The sequence below is a fragment of the Poromitra crassiceps genome (genome assembly GCF_964638095.1).
Source record: "Poromitra crassiceps genome assembly, chromosome: 22".
Classification (NCBI taxonomy): Eukaryota; Metazoa; Chordata; class Actinopteri; order Beryciformes; family Melamphaidae; genus Poromitra; species Poromitra crassiceps.
Window position 1 is genome coordinate 1,841,432 of NC_139647.1, and position 16,478 is coordinate 1,857,909.

Sequence of the window (16,478 nt, forward strand, 5' to 3'; positions counted from 1 at the left end):
GCTACTGTAGCACTTACAGTTTTTGATGTGCATGCTGTTTTAGGGCGGAATAATAATAATAATAATAATAATAAACGGAACAGATACAATAGGGATCCACGCACTTCGTGCTTGGACCCCTAATAATAATAATAATAACAGCAACAACAGCAACGTTATATAATAACAGCGGTATAGTTTATTGTTTACGATTATGATGATGATGACGATTATTATATTCTGTTTTTGATAAATAGCCTATTCATTTCCATTTCCCTCCTACTCCCGGCATAGAAAGACAGTAGCCTACGTGTCTGAGCTGATAGCCAGGCAGCAACATCTGCTGGCTCATGATGCACCATCCCACAGCATTTCCACAGCTGATTCACACCAGAAATTACCCACACAAGAAGCCGTGTCGACCCGGGCGGCGGCATCCTCCTCCTCCAGGCAGGCGCAGGAGCAGCAGGCGCAGGAGCAGCAGGCGCAGGAGCAGGAGCAGGAGCGAGCCTGGATTATAGGCGTGGCTTTGGATGAAGATGCTCCCGCTGGGAAACCCACCTGCCCTCCTCCCTCACGCCGCTTTATTGTCACCGTGCCAGCTGGCCTTTTCCTCGCCTCTCTAACCACAGCGTCTATTTACACTGGATCTGTCTTTCATCCACACTGATTCATCTTGCTCTTCTCCTGGATGTGACTGTGTAGCAGCAGACTTGCTGGATGAAATTACCTTGGAGGAGGCAGCGGCGGGCGGCACACGGCGGCACTTGGCCATAATAATAATTAGGCTAAACAACAAGAGCGGGATAGGCGCGTCGCTCGGGCCCGGCCTCCACCAGGAGCGCAGAGAGGGAGCGCGGCGCGGCGCGGCGGACTGGTGGAGACCCTGCTGGTCTGGTTCATGTGGACGAGGAGGAGGAGGAGGATCACATTCGACGCTGCACAGGTCGCGCCCGCTGCGGTTCGCAAGGATGGGAAACGCAAACAAGAGCCCCGGCAGAAGCAGAAGCAGCAGCTCGGCGTGGCTCAGCCGCCTCGGCGTGCTGCTCCTGCTGGCGTCGGTGCTCCTGGTAGCGGACGGCAAGAGAGCCAGGCAGCCCCGCTGCCCCTCCGCATGTACATGTACCAAAGATAACGCGCTGTGCGAGAGCGCGGGGCTCATCGCTCGCAGCTTCCCAACCGATGTCATATCACTGTAAGTCCCATTTCTCCATTTACGCATGTTTTTTTTTGATCAATGCCTAAAACAGAAGTGTCATTAGCGACAATTAAAGCGCTTGCAGCTCGGCCCTATTTCATAATATGCATGCATGCATGCAGCTGCACAGTAACAGACTATCAAGGAATATAGACTGTAAAGTAGACAGTCTGTAATACTATTTCTCTGAGACTGTTTCATTTCCCCACAGGTCCTTCGTGAAGTCTGAATTCAGTGAGATCCCTAAAGAGAGCTTCATCCACACGCCTGCGCTGCATCTCCTGTGAGAAACCTCTCCACCCTGGAGCTTTTTCTGTTCATTCTTTGTTACGTGCTGCCTGTCAGTCGCCTATGTAGAGAGGTGATCAACGCCATGTTTAAATGGACCTCTCCCCCCATGATAACCCCACAGTGTTTACCTTAGTATGAAAGCCATTATATTAGGGTGTGTTAGTTTGGTTGTGGAACATGAAAATGTCTTTTTGGAGAAAATGGAAATTCTCCCCATATGGTTTCCTTACATGATAATGCTTTTGCCACATATGGGTATATAGATTATGCTACACCCCCCTGCTGCCTGGGTCTACTACACCCAACATTATGTTTCTGCTGTGGCTTAAGATACTTAAGGACCTTTAGCATGATGCTTATTTAAGGGGGAACCCCTCCTTTGAAGAGGGAATCCCCTTCTCTCCTCTCTCATGGAGTCCTACTGACTGAGTCATTGTGTCATTCAAAACAAAGACTGGAGGAATCCTATTGGAATGATGCTCCTGGTCTTTATTTAATTAATTTCCCATTAGTGGCAGGGAGAAAGCAGATGCATAAGGTTTTCTATCAAGCATGCTGGACTTTCCAAGTATGATCTGGGATGGCGGTTTATTATCCAACCTGATATTCTTTCAATGATAAATATATAAATATTGTATTGTGTGTTTCCACAGCCTTTTCACAGCCAACACCTTTGACTCCATAAACGAGGATGCTTTCCTTGGACTTCCTCATTTGGAATATCTGTGAGTAAATGAGAAGTTGACCCATAAAGCATAAAGCAAAATCGATGTCATTGTTGTTGTCATTGCTTCCTACTACCTCATACATTTGACTCTATCCCCTTTTCAGATTCATTGAAAACAACCAAATCAAGTCGATATCACCACATGCTTTCCGCGGGCTGAAAACTTTAGTACATCTGTAAGTACATTCATCGACGGCTCTAGTAGACATTTGAACAATATGATGAATTTATTTATTTATTTTTCATATATATATATATATATATTGATGATAGATGGTGTCTTGGGCAAGAGAGACAATGTTACTGTTATTTTTAGGATGATCTCTGCATGTTTGTATCAGTAGTCAGTATTACCCTCTGTCAGCAGGTGCAGCGAAAGTGCTGGGTCAGTGAAATTCAGGTTCAAGTCGGTTTATTACACAACACATAGTGTGTGTGTTTATTACACAACACATAGCCATTGCCACATAGACATTTTCCTGGACAACAATAACAGCGTGCAGCTGTGAAGCTGATGAGGCAAACACAGGTCACACTCTTTGCAAATGGGACCAAACGCATTAAAGGGAAGTGTCACTTACATTTTCTGACAATAACAGATATTCTCTGTCAGATATTCTGTATCGTATTTTAGTAGGACTGTAGTAGAATAGCAGTCCATGTCAATTTCAAGACCCGATGCATTCAAGTTCAAGTCAAGATCAGGTCCAAAGAAACTTGACACCAAGTCAAAACCAAAATCAGAGCAAAACGAGTCCTATTCAAGACAAGACCAAAACAGACAGTAAATAATGTAGCCGACATACTGTACTGTATCCTTACAAATGTCAAAATAATGATTCATGAGTTTGTTAAGGATGAACAGAGATTATTTTCAAATCCACTGATCCAATAGTGGTCAACCAAGGCAAGCCCAAGGTTTCGAGACTCAAGCTCAAGACCAGACTGGAGTTTGCAGCCCTGATGGTCAGTCTATCAAAGAAAGGAATGAGCCAAGTGATGCTTCTAGGAAGTTTAATATTAGAGCCATTATCCAAGCACAGCCGTGTCAACCATCTTCAGCATGAGACATATACTTTTCCCCCTCAGCTGAGAAAGCCATCGTATGCTGAAGTGGCAGATCTAAAAAATAATTTATGTTTCTCCAAACTCGCAATAAGCAATTTTCTGGGTGGCAATTTTGTGCACTGTAATATCTTCTAGGCCTCCAAGGAAACACTCCACAACAACATCCAAACTCAGATTGTGTAACAGGGACACTCCGCTCGAAAAACAATGCTGACTTATTTTGCACGTGATCTTGATTCCTGCACAAATGACATCACTGGTCCACAACTGAACTCAAATCAACTCTCAATAACTGAACTCAAATCAACTCTCAATAACTGTCAAACTAAATGAATATATAGTGTGAGAACAAAATAAATCAGCATTGTTTTTCCTTTGGTTCTCCTTTGGTCCTCTCCTCTCGCATCTTGCTCCACTGAACTGTTTACATTTAACATGTACCTGACAGTTTGTTCATCACACTGTAGCATTATTAGCATTGTAGCCTAGCAACAGAAGAGTGTAAAAGCAAATACTGAGAATAAGAAAGAGGATGAACTTTTGAGTAGTATGAGGAGGAGAGCTAATTAAATGCAGGCAGGGTAGGAATGTTTGGGGGAAGTGCGGTAAGGTGCATTCATGGACAAAGACCGCAGTCCGGATTCTGTTCAAAGTTATCTGTAACTCAGTAATATAACTTATTATTACTTATGGGATTTCAGAAAGATACAATCATTTCCTAAAACTGTGTGTTTTTATGCAAATAACCACTATAGATGACAATAACAAAGGAAAAGGATAACGTTTAGAAATTTGGATTGTTTACACTGACTTCAAGGCGGTCGAAATTATTTTTCGGGATGGTTCCCGGGGCGGCGATGTCATTCTGCTGCTGCAGTTATTTTGGTGAAAGTAATGCAAAAGTAGTGTAATAATAAGTAACAAGTTACTCTACGACGTCTACACAGACAGTAATATTGTAAAGTAACGTATTACTTTCAAATGAAAGTAACTAGTAATATGTCACATAAATACATACTTCAGCATGCGCGGGGATGCGTCATCAGTGATGTTGACTGGGGTCGTAAGGTGTTTCGGGTCTGTCAACATCATACACCCTCGCCCAGTAGACCCAGCCGAGGCTGATTACGACCCCGACCCGCGTCCCAGAAGCAGCCGCACACGGATCAGCCCTCCTACTCTGTCTGCAACGTTGCCTGCGGAAGGGTAGATCATGCCCAATCCGCTGCAATAGAGCTAGTGCTACATCGCAGCATTGCGAGACCCTTCGGTGCATGGAGGCTCTAAGGCGTTATGGGTCGTCTCCCAGCCGCTCACCTCCTTCGTCTCACCAGGCCCTCCCGGGGCAAAGGCATCCAGAGGCAGAGAGGATGCCTCAAGAAGGCCTGTGCGTTGAAGTATATTACATTTTGAAAGTAACTTGCCCAACACTGGTTATCAATGACTACAGCATGGCAGACATTTCTTGCTCTCGTTTTCAGGAGTCTGGCCTACAACAATCTGGACACTCTGCCCAAAGATGTCTTCAAGGGTCTTGAGGCCTTGACCAAAGTGTAAGTATACATTTGATAGCCACTAAAGCCATGGCACGCTGTGGTGAAACAAAGGGATGAATTGCATAGTGTACATAAGTCTTCCTGCACTGTATTATAGACCTTTTCCTTCGGTACAGTGTGCTATATATGGAACAGCTAATCATTACTCCACTCAGCCAAGACTTGAGAAATGTGTGGGTAGCTGGTGCATTCATGAACATCATTAAAATTACATGCGGAAGAGAGCTAGTGTGCGATCTATCACCCACTGAGGAAGAGCTGCTCTCCTGACCCTCCCTCTTGAGCTCAGCATCCATTTCCACAGTCTCGTCTGCTCGCCGCATGCTCCTCTCGTGAGATCTTTAAGGTGTGCTCTTCTCATTAGAGTGAGTGGGCAAGAGGCACGATCTGATTTCACACAATTGCTTCTTCCTTAAAACGTGCAGCAAGGGGAAAAAATGGGTTAAGATTAGAGTTAAGGTGTGAAAAAAGTGCAGCTACTGTCAGCGAGCTCGGTCCTATGGCTAAATGGTTAAGGTGCGTGCCTTCCAATCTGAGAATTTGGGTTCGACGCCCTGTCGAACCACACACATTTTTATGAAACATTAGGGCGAGACATTAGGTTTAGGCAAGTACAACAATTTGCTTAGGGTTAGGGTTTGGGTCTGGTCGTCGTTAGATAAGAAAACCCTAACCCTAATCTGAACCACATCTTTTTTACTTGCCACACCTTTTCAGGAAGAAGCAATTGCGGCGACCAATCAAATGAGTTCGGGGCGGGGTTTTCCCGGCCTATACTAGGAAGAAATGTTGGTCCAGACCAGGAACAACTGTTACTTGGTGAAATCAGTTGGTGCTGGGGAAGAGAGGCGAAGGTGTGCTCTTCTCATACATGTAAGAGTGGGGAAGAGAAGCGAATCAAGCGATGCCAGCAAGATTGCGAGACTAAAACTCACACAGTGGAGTTGAGAGCAGGTCGGCTTTTCAGGGATTGGAGACTAGCTGGTGTGCTTGCCTCCCTCAGGGACCTGCGGGGGAACCAGTTCATCTGTGACTGTAAGCTGAAGTGGCTGGTGGAGTGGATGTACGAGACCAACGCCACCGTGGACCAGATTTATTGCAAAGGCCCAGCCTCCCATCTGGACAAGAAGATCAACGACCTGGTGCCGCAGTCCTTCGACTGCATCACCACAGGTGAACTATTCTAGGTGGTATTAGTCACATGAGAAACCACTGACAGGATTTCAATATTTGCATTTTACATTCATTCTAACCAGATTTTGTTAATGTATTTCACTGGATTATTGTTTTCCAATAAGCAACTTTCGGTGTGTTTTGGTTTCTCTCACAGAGTTTGCTTCCTACCAGTCCCTCAAGTTTGAATCTATATCTGTAGAGGCGTTTTCCTTTGGGGATGACCAGTATGTGGTGTTTGCCCAGCCCTTCATTGGGAAATGCAGCTTTATGGAGTGGGATCACGTGGAGATGGTCTTCAGAAACTTTGATGAGATTGACAGTAAGTACGGTAAACATTGTTTCAGATACATGGGCCCAATCTCAGTGTCCGCACTCACAGACTCACGGACTTTGAGGCGCGTGCCGGTGAGGTGGGCGAGGGCTTAGGGCCGTCCTAGCCAGGGTAAACCCAGCCTCCACGTGACCTCTATGTGCTATCAGTCATAGAGGTCACGTGGAGGCTGGGTTTACCCAGGCTAGGGCTGTCCCACGTTACCGCTACCAAAAAGAAGTTCACATGTAGGGGTATTTTTTTTTTTTTGTGTGTTTTTTTTATCTGTTTTTGTTTTTTTGTCTTGTGAAGGGATGGGGGAATGGGGTGAGGGGTGAGAGGAAGGTGGCTGGAGCGGGTATATATACAATTGTTTGTAAAATAATCTATTATACTGTCACTGTTACAATCATTTGAAAACTGAAACGAATAAAAAATATTGTAAACAAAAAAGTAAATGTAAGAGAACAAATCCCAACCCCACAAATGTGAGAAACATGGCTGCACTTGTTGTTGGTGTTGTCACGGTAACGTGAGAGCGCTGTCCCATTCCTCTTTATACCATTTTGAGCCCTTGCAGCCTCTCCCACTCAATCACTTACCAGCTGATCTCAATTAAGTTTGTGAGGGCTCAGGGCTCAGTGCTTAGGGGGGACATTGAGATTGAGCCATGGTGTAGTAGTTGTGTGTGTGAATTTGGAAGAGGAGTGCACCACTAGGTGGAGACATGCATCCATAGCAGTGTTGATTTCGTAGACGAAAACTATGAGGAAAAATGTTAGTCGACTACCTATTTTCATTGGTATGAAAACTAGACTAAAAATGTGAGGGAGGGACGAATTGGGAAGAGATCCAATCAGAAGAGAAGAAGAAGTTAAACACTTAAATCTGTGTCTGTATTGCACATTCAAACCTTAAAGAAATTCCAGGATAACAGATGAATATATCTTTACAATATGTTTGGAAATTCTAAAGATTAGTTACGGTTTTCTTTGACTAAGGTGAGATGAAAATACTCAGACACTTATTTGACGAAAACTTGACTAAATAAAATCAGGATGAGGTTGACTAAATATGATAAGAGCTTAAGAGAAACTGGGTTATAGCTCACTCAGGTAAACATGTGAATGTTGTGTGATATGCAAAGTTTGTTGGTTCAATCCTAGCCTTAGGCAATTTCTTAAAAAGTACTCACATTATAAGCTGCAGCAGTGATCCTTCTTTATCATCACCAGTAGTTTGAACACTGATAGAAATAAGCTGATGAAGGAGACTAGTCAGTCCCTGACTCTAGCTCAACTCACTGGTACAAATCTCACCTGTCTCACTCTTTATGCTCTGTGTTATTGTCAGTGTGAATACAGTGTGTAGAAATCAGAAGCTTAACAACCAACAGCTCATAGCTCAGTCGGCTGAGCGGCTGTGTCACTGTCTCTGTCTGACAGGTAGACTGTTGGCTCGATTCCCGATGGAGGAGACATATTACAGCACTGCCCTGTCTTTAACATCACCAGTGTAGGCAGATACACAGAGCGACACAGCGCCTCCTACAGGCGGATCCACAGAAATGGACACTGTGGACAGACTGCAAAGAGATCCAGACATGTCATATACTGACTCTAGAGCAGTTTTTCAAAAAGTTTTTTTTACACCTAGCAGCATCCAGCACAGCACTACAAACATAAAATGTACTTCCGATGTCAGTAAAATTTCAGCTCTCTGTGGTTTTCTGTCTCATAACCCTCAGCTCATGTCTCTGCAGAGGTCAGGGGGGGAGAACATCCCCCCCCTTAGATCCAGGCAGTGCCAGCGGAACGGGATTAGAACCCACAACCTCTGGCCCCGGTGTCACTGTGTGTATTATTCCTTCACACCACCAGCTGCCCTTCACACTCACAGCTCTTCTCCGGGTGCTCTTGTCTCTTCCCTCTGCCTGTCACCATTCAAAACTGACTGAGGCTTGAACCCACGACCGCAAAAATGGCTGAGGTCTCAATATTGCCAGGCAGCAAGCCTACTCACTGTGCCACCAAGTCAGACTGATTGAATGAGGTTTTCTCAGGGCTTTAAATCACTCTTTCCTCTGGCTGTCAACATTCAAAGGATCGAACCCACAACCTCAAAAGTCACTGAGGCTCAAACCCACAAACTGCTAGACAGCAATCCAACTCTCTGAGCTAGTGGGTCATAGTGATTAAAACTAGAAGATTAAAGTATAGTCTTTATGCATCTTAAAATGTTTTGAAGGGATCTTTTAAGTTGAATAGTATTTGAATTATATTAATATGTTGTGAGTTTCTATTCGCCTTGCACAGAAAATACTTTTTCCTTTTATACTTGAGTACATTTCAGAGCCTGTACGTTTTTCCTTTTACTTGAGTAATTAAGTTGAATCAGTACTTTTACCAGTCTTTTTTTTACACAAATAACTGTACGTCTACTTAAGTAAAGAAAGTGTGTACTTTTCCGATCTCTGCATGAATCCATATAGTGTATTTTCTCCTTTTATACTTGAGTACATTTCAGAGCCTGTACGTTTTTCCTTTTACTTGAGTAATTAAGTTGAATCAGTACTTTTACCAGTCTTTTTTTTACACAAATAACTGTACGTCTACTTAAGTAAAGAAAGTGTGTACTTTTCCGATCTCTGCATGAATCCATATAGTGTATTTTCTATCTCCTCCATAGGCACCTCCACAGTGATCTGCAAACCTCTGGTGATTGACAACCAGCTCTTTATCATTGTGGCTCAGTTGTTTGGCGGCTCACACATCTATAAGCGTGACGTCTCCGCCAACAAGTTCATCAAGATCCAAGACATCGACATCCTCAAAATCCGCAAACCCAACGACGTCGAGACGTTCCTCATCGACGGCGAGTCGTTCTTCGTCATCGCCGACAGCTCCAAGGCTGGCTCGACCACCATCTACAAGTGGAACGGCAACGGCTTCTACTCCCACCAGTCGCTCCACCCGTGGTACCGCGACACCGACGTGGAGTACATGGAGATCTCCACCAAACCGCACCTGGTCCTGTCCAGCAGCTCCCAGCGGCCGGTCATCTACCAGTGGAACAAAGGCTCCAAGCTGTTCGACCGGCGCACCGACATCCCGGAGATGGAGGACGTGTACGCCGTCAAGCACTTCCAGGTCAAGAGCGACCTCTTCATCTGCCTGACGCGCTTCATCGGCGACTCCAAGGTGATGCGCTGGGACGGCGCCCTCTTCCGCGAGCTGCAGACCATGCCCTCGCGCGGCTCCATGGTGTTCCAGCCCTTCTCCGTGGGCAGCTGGCAGTACGCCGTCCTGGGCAGCGACTACTCCTTCACCCAGGTGTACCGCTGGGACGCCAAGAAGGGCCAGTTTGACCATTTCCAGGAGCTCAACATCCAGGCGCCGAGGGCCTTCTCCCCCGTCTCCATAGACAACCGGCAGTTCCTGCTGGCTTCCAGTTTCAAAGGGAAGACACAGATCTATGAGCACCTGGTCATCGATCTGAGCAATTGAACGACTGATTGCTTGACTGATTGGTTCTTGGAGAAGGTTATTTGACTGATTGGTTCTTGGAGAAGGTTATTTGACTGATTGGTTCTTGGAGAAGGTTATTTGACTGATTGGTTCTTGTATAAGAAGTTGGATGTTGATAGGCTGGTAAAAACCATCCTGATCATGTGAACTCACATTCGGCCGATCAGTCTGGCCTCCGGCCCGCCCCCCCCAGCTGTTTCCAGAAATTACAAAGTGCACGGACCAATCAGGGACCCGCCACCTCGTAGTTGACAGCATAACCGGCCAATCAGGGACGCCGCTGGCAGAACAGTATGGCGTCTCCCGAAGCAGCGAGCGGTAACGTTAAATGTTAGTAGAGTCAACACAGCCATAAAGTGCAGTTATTACAGACATACACTCAATAACAATGAAACAAGAACAAGAGTCTGCACCGGTGGAGATCCTCAGTAGAAGTCGTTTTCACCGTTCTTCTGAGTGGATTTGCTGATGCTGATTGGCTGAAGGAGTTGTCTGTCAAGGCAAGTACTCCCGCCCACTGAAACGGCTCAGAGTCCAGACTGATCTGCACAACGAAACAGAATGTGTCACATGATCAGGATGGTTTAGCAGACTAGTCATGTGATCAGGAGGGTTTAGCAGGCTAGGATGTTGAAGCAGACAAGGTGCTGTTTGTACAGGAGTGAAAGGGATTATTAGTTGAATCCTAACTTGAGAACGACAGGCATTACTCTTATTCCTTTTTAATCTTCCATTGATATCAGTGCATGATGTGAGAGTTGAGTTAAATGCATGTATCTCAAGTTAGGATTAGACCCAATGTTGTCAGATGTTAATGCATGACCAAGGCCTCGAGAAAGGCCATCCCATCCTGATGAATGCAACGCTTTAAACATCTACGCTATGTTCCTCAACACGTTAAATCTAGCATTTAAACATCTACAGTATGTTCTTCAACACGTTAAATCTAGCATTTAAACATCTACACTATGTTCTTCAACACGTTAAATCTAGCATTTAAACATCTACACTATGTTCTTCAACACGTTAAATCTAGCATTTAAACATCTACACTATGTTCTTCAACACGTTAAATCTAGCATTTAAACATCTACACTATGTTCTTCAACACGTTAAATCTAGCATTTAAACATCTACGCTATGTTCTTCAACACGTTAAATCTAGCATTGGCCGGTAGTTCTTTTTGGTGTTCAACCATTCATGTTTATACATTTGTAATCTCATATATTTCTCTAGAAAAAGGAATAAACAACTACTTTTTAATCTACGGTTTAGCCGAACAAATCTGCCAAAATTAAATGTTTACATTTTTCTGTCTTTCCACTTGTTGTAACCTAAATGATTTGTAAATGACACTTTTGTAAGTTAAAGAGGGACCACGCCAGTTAGGTACACATTTGTTATCAAGGAGATTGATATCGTTTTAAAGTTATGGTTTATAGTTTGGAAATTATAAACGGAAATGATGTGTGTGAGTGAGGATGTACCTGTATATCCTTGTGACTTACATTTTTATTCTTAATGGTTTGTACAAAATTTTAAGTATTGACAAAAAGTTAACATTAACACTGTTTTTCGTAATATGTACAGTATGGGAAAGACTTTTGGGGCATGTTTGGAACTATTTTCACAACTTGGGGAATTGAAAAGAAAAACTGGCGATATTGTTAACTTTGACTAACACATGTATGCAAAATACAACAATTGTCACATTAGGAATAAGTGATTGACTAATCCCATGTTATTTAGAGTGAATAAAGGTTACATTGTTGACACACTGTTACATGCACTTCATCATCCCTTGAGCAAAACTGTCATCTTTTAACCCATTGATACCTGATGCAGCATTTGCGTGTATATCCCTCGTGTGTGTGTATCCGGTTCGCGGTCTTAAAGGGATACACACACAAATGCTGCATCAGGTATCAATGGGTTAAGTTACTGTAGCTGTGTAATGATGGATTCAGACATGACAAATTCAATAAAATAAATACAAACAAATAAAATCCTTTTTATTTTTCTCCGACAAAGTGCACGCCTCAATTCTACAAAGCAGCACATTACAATGTAATGGAATAAATACAGTAAAATCCACTAAAAAATGAAAAAAAAAAAAAAAAAAAAAGCAAGGAGATATACAAGTACCTGCAGAATCACACTGGTGGCAGGACTCAGGACTAAATCAGGTTCTTTAGAAAGGCTCCAGGAGACGGGTCGCTTCTTTCTTTCAAGACGATACGAGTGCCAAAGTCACACCCTCTTCCGGGTTTGGCATGGGGCTCAAAGAGATTTCATTCCCCATTCATTTTCCCATAGACGTTTTCAAGCGATTCAGATCTATTCAGAATCAGGAGAGACCATAGAACCTTTCAGACAAGCCCCTCCCCCTCTTCCACCAAGTGAAATGTTCTATGATTTCCTGTGACTCTGAATAGCTCGGTTTGGTTCGACCAAGTAAAACTCTTTATACGGATTTGAAGAAACTTCTATGGAGGACTCCGCGCAAACTGTCTTCCATTGCAATTAAAAAGTTTAACAGACAGAAAAATTACGTTTCGGTACACAGACCTTCATCAGAATCCGATGAAGCTCTGTGTTCCGAAACGTTATTCTTATGTCTATTCAACTTTTTAATTGCAAGTGAAGACGGCGCGCGAGTCCTCCGTTTCAGTTAGTCGGCTCTGGCCCTTCTCCTACGCACCTGTCATCTTTAGGTGTGCAAAAGCTCTGCTCCTTCAAGAAACATCTCTGGGGAAATGAATGGGGTTAGGAAACCTCGTCCAGTTGGCCCCATGCCAAACCCCCGAAGAGGGCTTAGAACCTCTATTGTTGGACTCCCATGTATCTTCATTCTTTCGGATAAAGACGGTCTGACATCTCCTTCTAAAGTAAACCAATTTAAACCCCGCTTTTTTATTTATTGAGGACGACCAAACTAACATGAAAGAAATACAGGTGCCCACTCTCATGTTCGTACACGTCACCCCTGGAAAACTTGTGCAATTGCAGCAGGCGTCTCCATATCACCTACCTACCGCTGAGAGGAGATAAAGTGAACACGTTCTCAGTTTTAACTGAAGGTGACTACTCAAGTCTATGTGGTGCAACTTAGTGTTTTTCTCGTTAGGCAAAATAAAATAGAACAATATAACATGAAAGGCAAGGAGGGAGCTTGAACCCTAACCCTAAAGGAGGGAGCTTGAACCCTAACCCTAACCCTAAAGGAGGGAGCTTGAACGCATCCCTCGATATTCCACAAAATAATTTAGTGCTCTTTAAATAAAATTAAAAACACTATTTTCATAATGGTGGCTCTTAAAAAAAAAGAATTAAAAAAGAAAAAACTCACAGAGACCAAAAGGATAATGTTCTAAGAGACATCAATGATATTAGGAAAGAACTCAAGTCTCAAGAGAGAGAGGGGGAAAAAAAACACAGTATCGACAATAAAATGCTGTACAGAACTCAAACTCAAAATCAATATACAATACAGTACCTGCAGATGTTATGCATACAGTACAATTCATTTTTTTTTTACATAGTTCTAGTTATGGGGTCCAGCCTGATTCTATATATTGACTTAACACAGGTGGCAAAGCGGCTATTTACTTTCAGCTTTCAGTCATTTGAATGGTTATTCAGCGAGGAGAGTAGATGTTGTATTAGGCTCTTAGAAAAAGAGATTGAAAACATTATTGCAGGGATGGGGTCATCTTGAGTTGCATACTGCCTGTGTTACATGAATGAGTCCGATGACGAGGAGCGGCGGGCTTTGGAGAGACAGAGAAAATGGGGGACGGAAGGAGAACGGGGGTCAGCTGTTTTTGCAATCTCTCCGCCCACAGAAGGTGAAACCTAGCGATATCTCTCTGATCCACTAAACCCTGTACAGTACATTCACTACCAGCCCGGATCCACCCTGATTCTGCACGGCGAGGTCCGTTCAGTGCTGCGTTTTTTGTCCTGTTAGTCGTCAACACTAATCCAGTGATGAGACTGACCAGAATCAGAGCTCACCCGACACTGACTGAGGCTCCATCTGCTGTCACAGTTTGAGCTCGTTGGCAATTTTGCAGGCGATATTCTTAAAGGCGATGGACGTGCCCGATATCCTCTTGAAGCGCACGCCGTTGAGCGAGAGGCGGGGCAGCTTGCACACCTCCATCTCCCACTGGACCAGGTTGTCCTGGCGCGCGTCGCCGTGCACGCAGAACAGCAGGAAGCGCTCGCGCTGCTCGTAGTCGCAGCTGTTGGCGTCCAGCACTTTGCGGATCTCGCGCATCATCTCGGCGGGCTCCATGGAGGAGGTGGTCTTCATGCTCCAGGTGAAGCGCAGCGAGCGGGGCTTCGAGTCGCGGGCGCCGTCCTCCTTAGCGTCGCCCGACGCACTCCTGGAGGGGACAGCGATAGGGGCGAGACAGGAAGAGGAAGGAGAGAGCGAGAGAGAGAGAAATGTTGAAGAGGCAGAAACTGATTAGATTAGATTAATCTTTATTGTCATTGCACTGAGTACAAGTATCAAGACGTTTTTAGCATCCAACCAGAAGGGCAAAAGAGCAGTAAAAATGGCAAAGCAAAGTAATGTATATGTGTACAGTATAGTATAAATAATGCTACTAAGAGTGCTAGGATAATATAGGTGTGCTAAGATTATATATACTGTACATAAGATATATACAGCATGTGCTAAGACAGTGTATATCTGGTCTGGTCGAGACAGAACCTCTTGCCACAAGAACAGCTTCTTCCCAACTGCCATCCGCCTCTTCAATGAGGCATGAAAGCCCCCACGAATAGGGACTCTAACCTCCACCTCCCCACCCGCACAGCCAGCTCAACAACAGGCCAGAATCCCCCCCAATGACCCCCCATCATGTGTCACTTTAAAGATAAAGGACTGCCCCTTAATACATACATTTGTGTGTGATTGTCTTGTAGTATATATTTAATATATATAGTACAAGATTAACATTATAAACAGTGGATATGAGTATACAAGATATGAAACATAGCTAAAAGCTGTGTGGTGGGCTGCGCAGACAACAAATGTAAAACGTCGCCAATTAAAGTTTCTTTGTACTCCCGAGCAAAACAAGGAAGCCATTGAGAATTTGCGAGAAGAAAAATGTGGATCTAGCTGTCAAGGAAGTAAGTTGGAGTGTTCATCCTCCGTACATATGATCTTTGTGTGCAACACACGACCATGCACGCGACATAGGAGAACGCCAGGGTTGGATGGGAGTTTCTGTTTCCCCCCGTTTTGGCCGTGGTTTCTGAATGATGACGCACTCCGCAGTGTCTCTATGGTGACAGCTGAGGGGAAGAAGAAGCTGTGGTGTACTGAAAACTACCTCCCAGTCAGGTCCTCACCTTGGTGTGTCTGTCCTGGCACTGGCTTCCCCCTCACTGGGCACCCTGAAATAAAGCAGGGATACACTGTTACACCCAACACCAAAATCCTTACCCCCACCCACCAACCCACAAACACCACCACCACCCTCGTCATCACTGGACACGGAGAGGGGTGTCAGGCGTCATGCCAGGAAAGAATCCACACTCCTGGGTATCGGGGGTTCAGCAGCGCACAATGAGGTGACTGTGATTCGGAGGCACATACTAGCTCCTTCGCAAACAACCAAACGCAGCGTCCTTTCTCCCGTGTGCTACCTTTCCTAAATCCTCATTGATCACAAAAGGAGGCATCGAATGGTTGATCAAGCCTCCGATCAATTTGTCCTGATGCTTCCTCTGAAGCTCAGCATGAAGACAGAGGAGCGTGAGGAGAGAGGAGAGGACCGCGCCTTGAGAAGCACAGACCATGGCTTAGTGGCACCAAGAGGACAAGCTAGTGAGCCGGTGTCATGTGTGGTTTTTACTGAGAGGGGAGTGGACACAAGGAAGGGGAATACACCGCATAACAAGGGCGTCAGTAGGCAAGGGTGTAGTGGCCAAGTACATAAGGGGTTAAAGGGACAGCTCACCCTAAAATCCAAAATATATATTTTTCCTCTCACCTGTAGTGCTGTTTATCCATCTGTATCGTTTTGTGTTAGTTGCCTGAAATTTGGAGATATCGGCCGCAGAGTTTCTGCCTTCTCGCCAATACAATGGAACTGGATGGCACTCGGCTTGTGGTGCTCAAAGTGCCAAAGAAAAAGCATTTGATAAACTCAACAGCAATGTCTCTTTCCAGAAATCATGATCTCGTTACTCAAGATAATACACAGACCTTGTTATGAGCAGTTTCATGGAGGAACTATTTTCTTTTGACCGAACTACACCCGCTAGCTGCTAGCTAGTTCCTACATGAGACTACAAAATAAAATAGTTCCTACATGAAACCGCTCACAACAAAGTCTGTGCATTATCTTGAGTAACCTGGTCATGATTTCTGGAAAGAGAGACAATGCTGTTGAGTTTTTCAAATGTATTTTTTTGGTGCTGCGAGCACCACAAGCCGAGTGCCATCCAGTTTCATTGTAAGGGAGAGAAGGCAGCTGTCTACTGCTGATATCTCCAAAACTCAGGTAACTAACCCAAAATGATATAGATGGATAAATAGCACTAAATAAGGGAAAATATGTATTTTGGATTTTAGGGTGAGCTGTCCCTTTAGGGAGACACGGGTCAAGGTCATAGTGGGCA

At 44.4% G+C, this 16,478-nt stretch overlaps 2 protein-coding genes across 3 annotated transcripts in view; one reads left to right on the forward strand and one right to left on the reverse strand.

The window, feature by feature from the left end:
• LOC310796081 (leucine-rich glioma-inactivated protein 1-like) overlaps positions 1 to 11,729 on the forward strand; it is a gene marked incomplete at its 5' end in the record, with an annotated part of 16,740 nt that extends 5,011 nt beyond the window's left edge. The window contains 9 exons of the mRNA XM_083658232.1: positions 274 to 584; positions 685 to 1,174; positions 1,389 to 1,460; positions 2,122 to 2,193; positions 2,300 to 2,371; positions 4,745 to 4,816; positions 5,823 to 5,992; positions 6,150 to 6,314; positions 8,994 to 11,729. Coding sequence (XP_083514358.1) covers positions 274 to 584; positions 685 to 1,174; positions 1,389 to 1,460; positions 2,122 to 2,193; positions 2,300 to 2,371; positions 4,745 to 4,816; positions 5,823 to 5,992; positions 6,150 to 6,314; positions 8,994 to 9,811 — 2,242 coding nt within the window. The 3' untranslated portion in view covers positions 9,812 to 11,729. The remainder of the gene's footprint in view (positions 1 to 273; positions 585 to 684; positions 1,175 to 1,388; positions 1,461 to 2,121; positions 2,194 to 2,299; positions 2,372 to 4,744; positions 4,817 to 5,822; positions 5,993 to 6,149; positions 6,315 to 8,993) is intronic.
• Positions 11,730 to 11,891: 162 nt separating this feature from the next.
• The window catches only part of mark1 (MAP/microtubule affinity-regulating kinase 1), a 53,031-nt gene continuing 48,444 nt past the window's right edge, over positions 11,892 to 16,478 (reverse strand). For both annotated transcript variants that reach the window (XM_083658012.1, XM_083658011.1), the window contains exons 17-18: positions 15,204 to 15,248; positions 11,892 to 14,224 (exon numbers count right to left, since the gene is read on the reverse strand). In XM_083658012.1, coding sequence (XP_083514138.1) covers positions 13,879 to 14,224; positions 15,204 to 15,248 — 391 coding nt within the window. In that variant the 3' untranslated portion in view covers positions 11,892 to 13,878. The remainder of the gene's footprint in view (positions 14,225 to 15,203; positions 15,249 to 16,478) is intronic.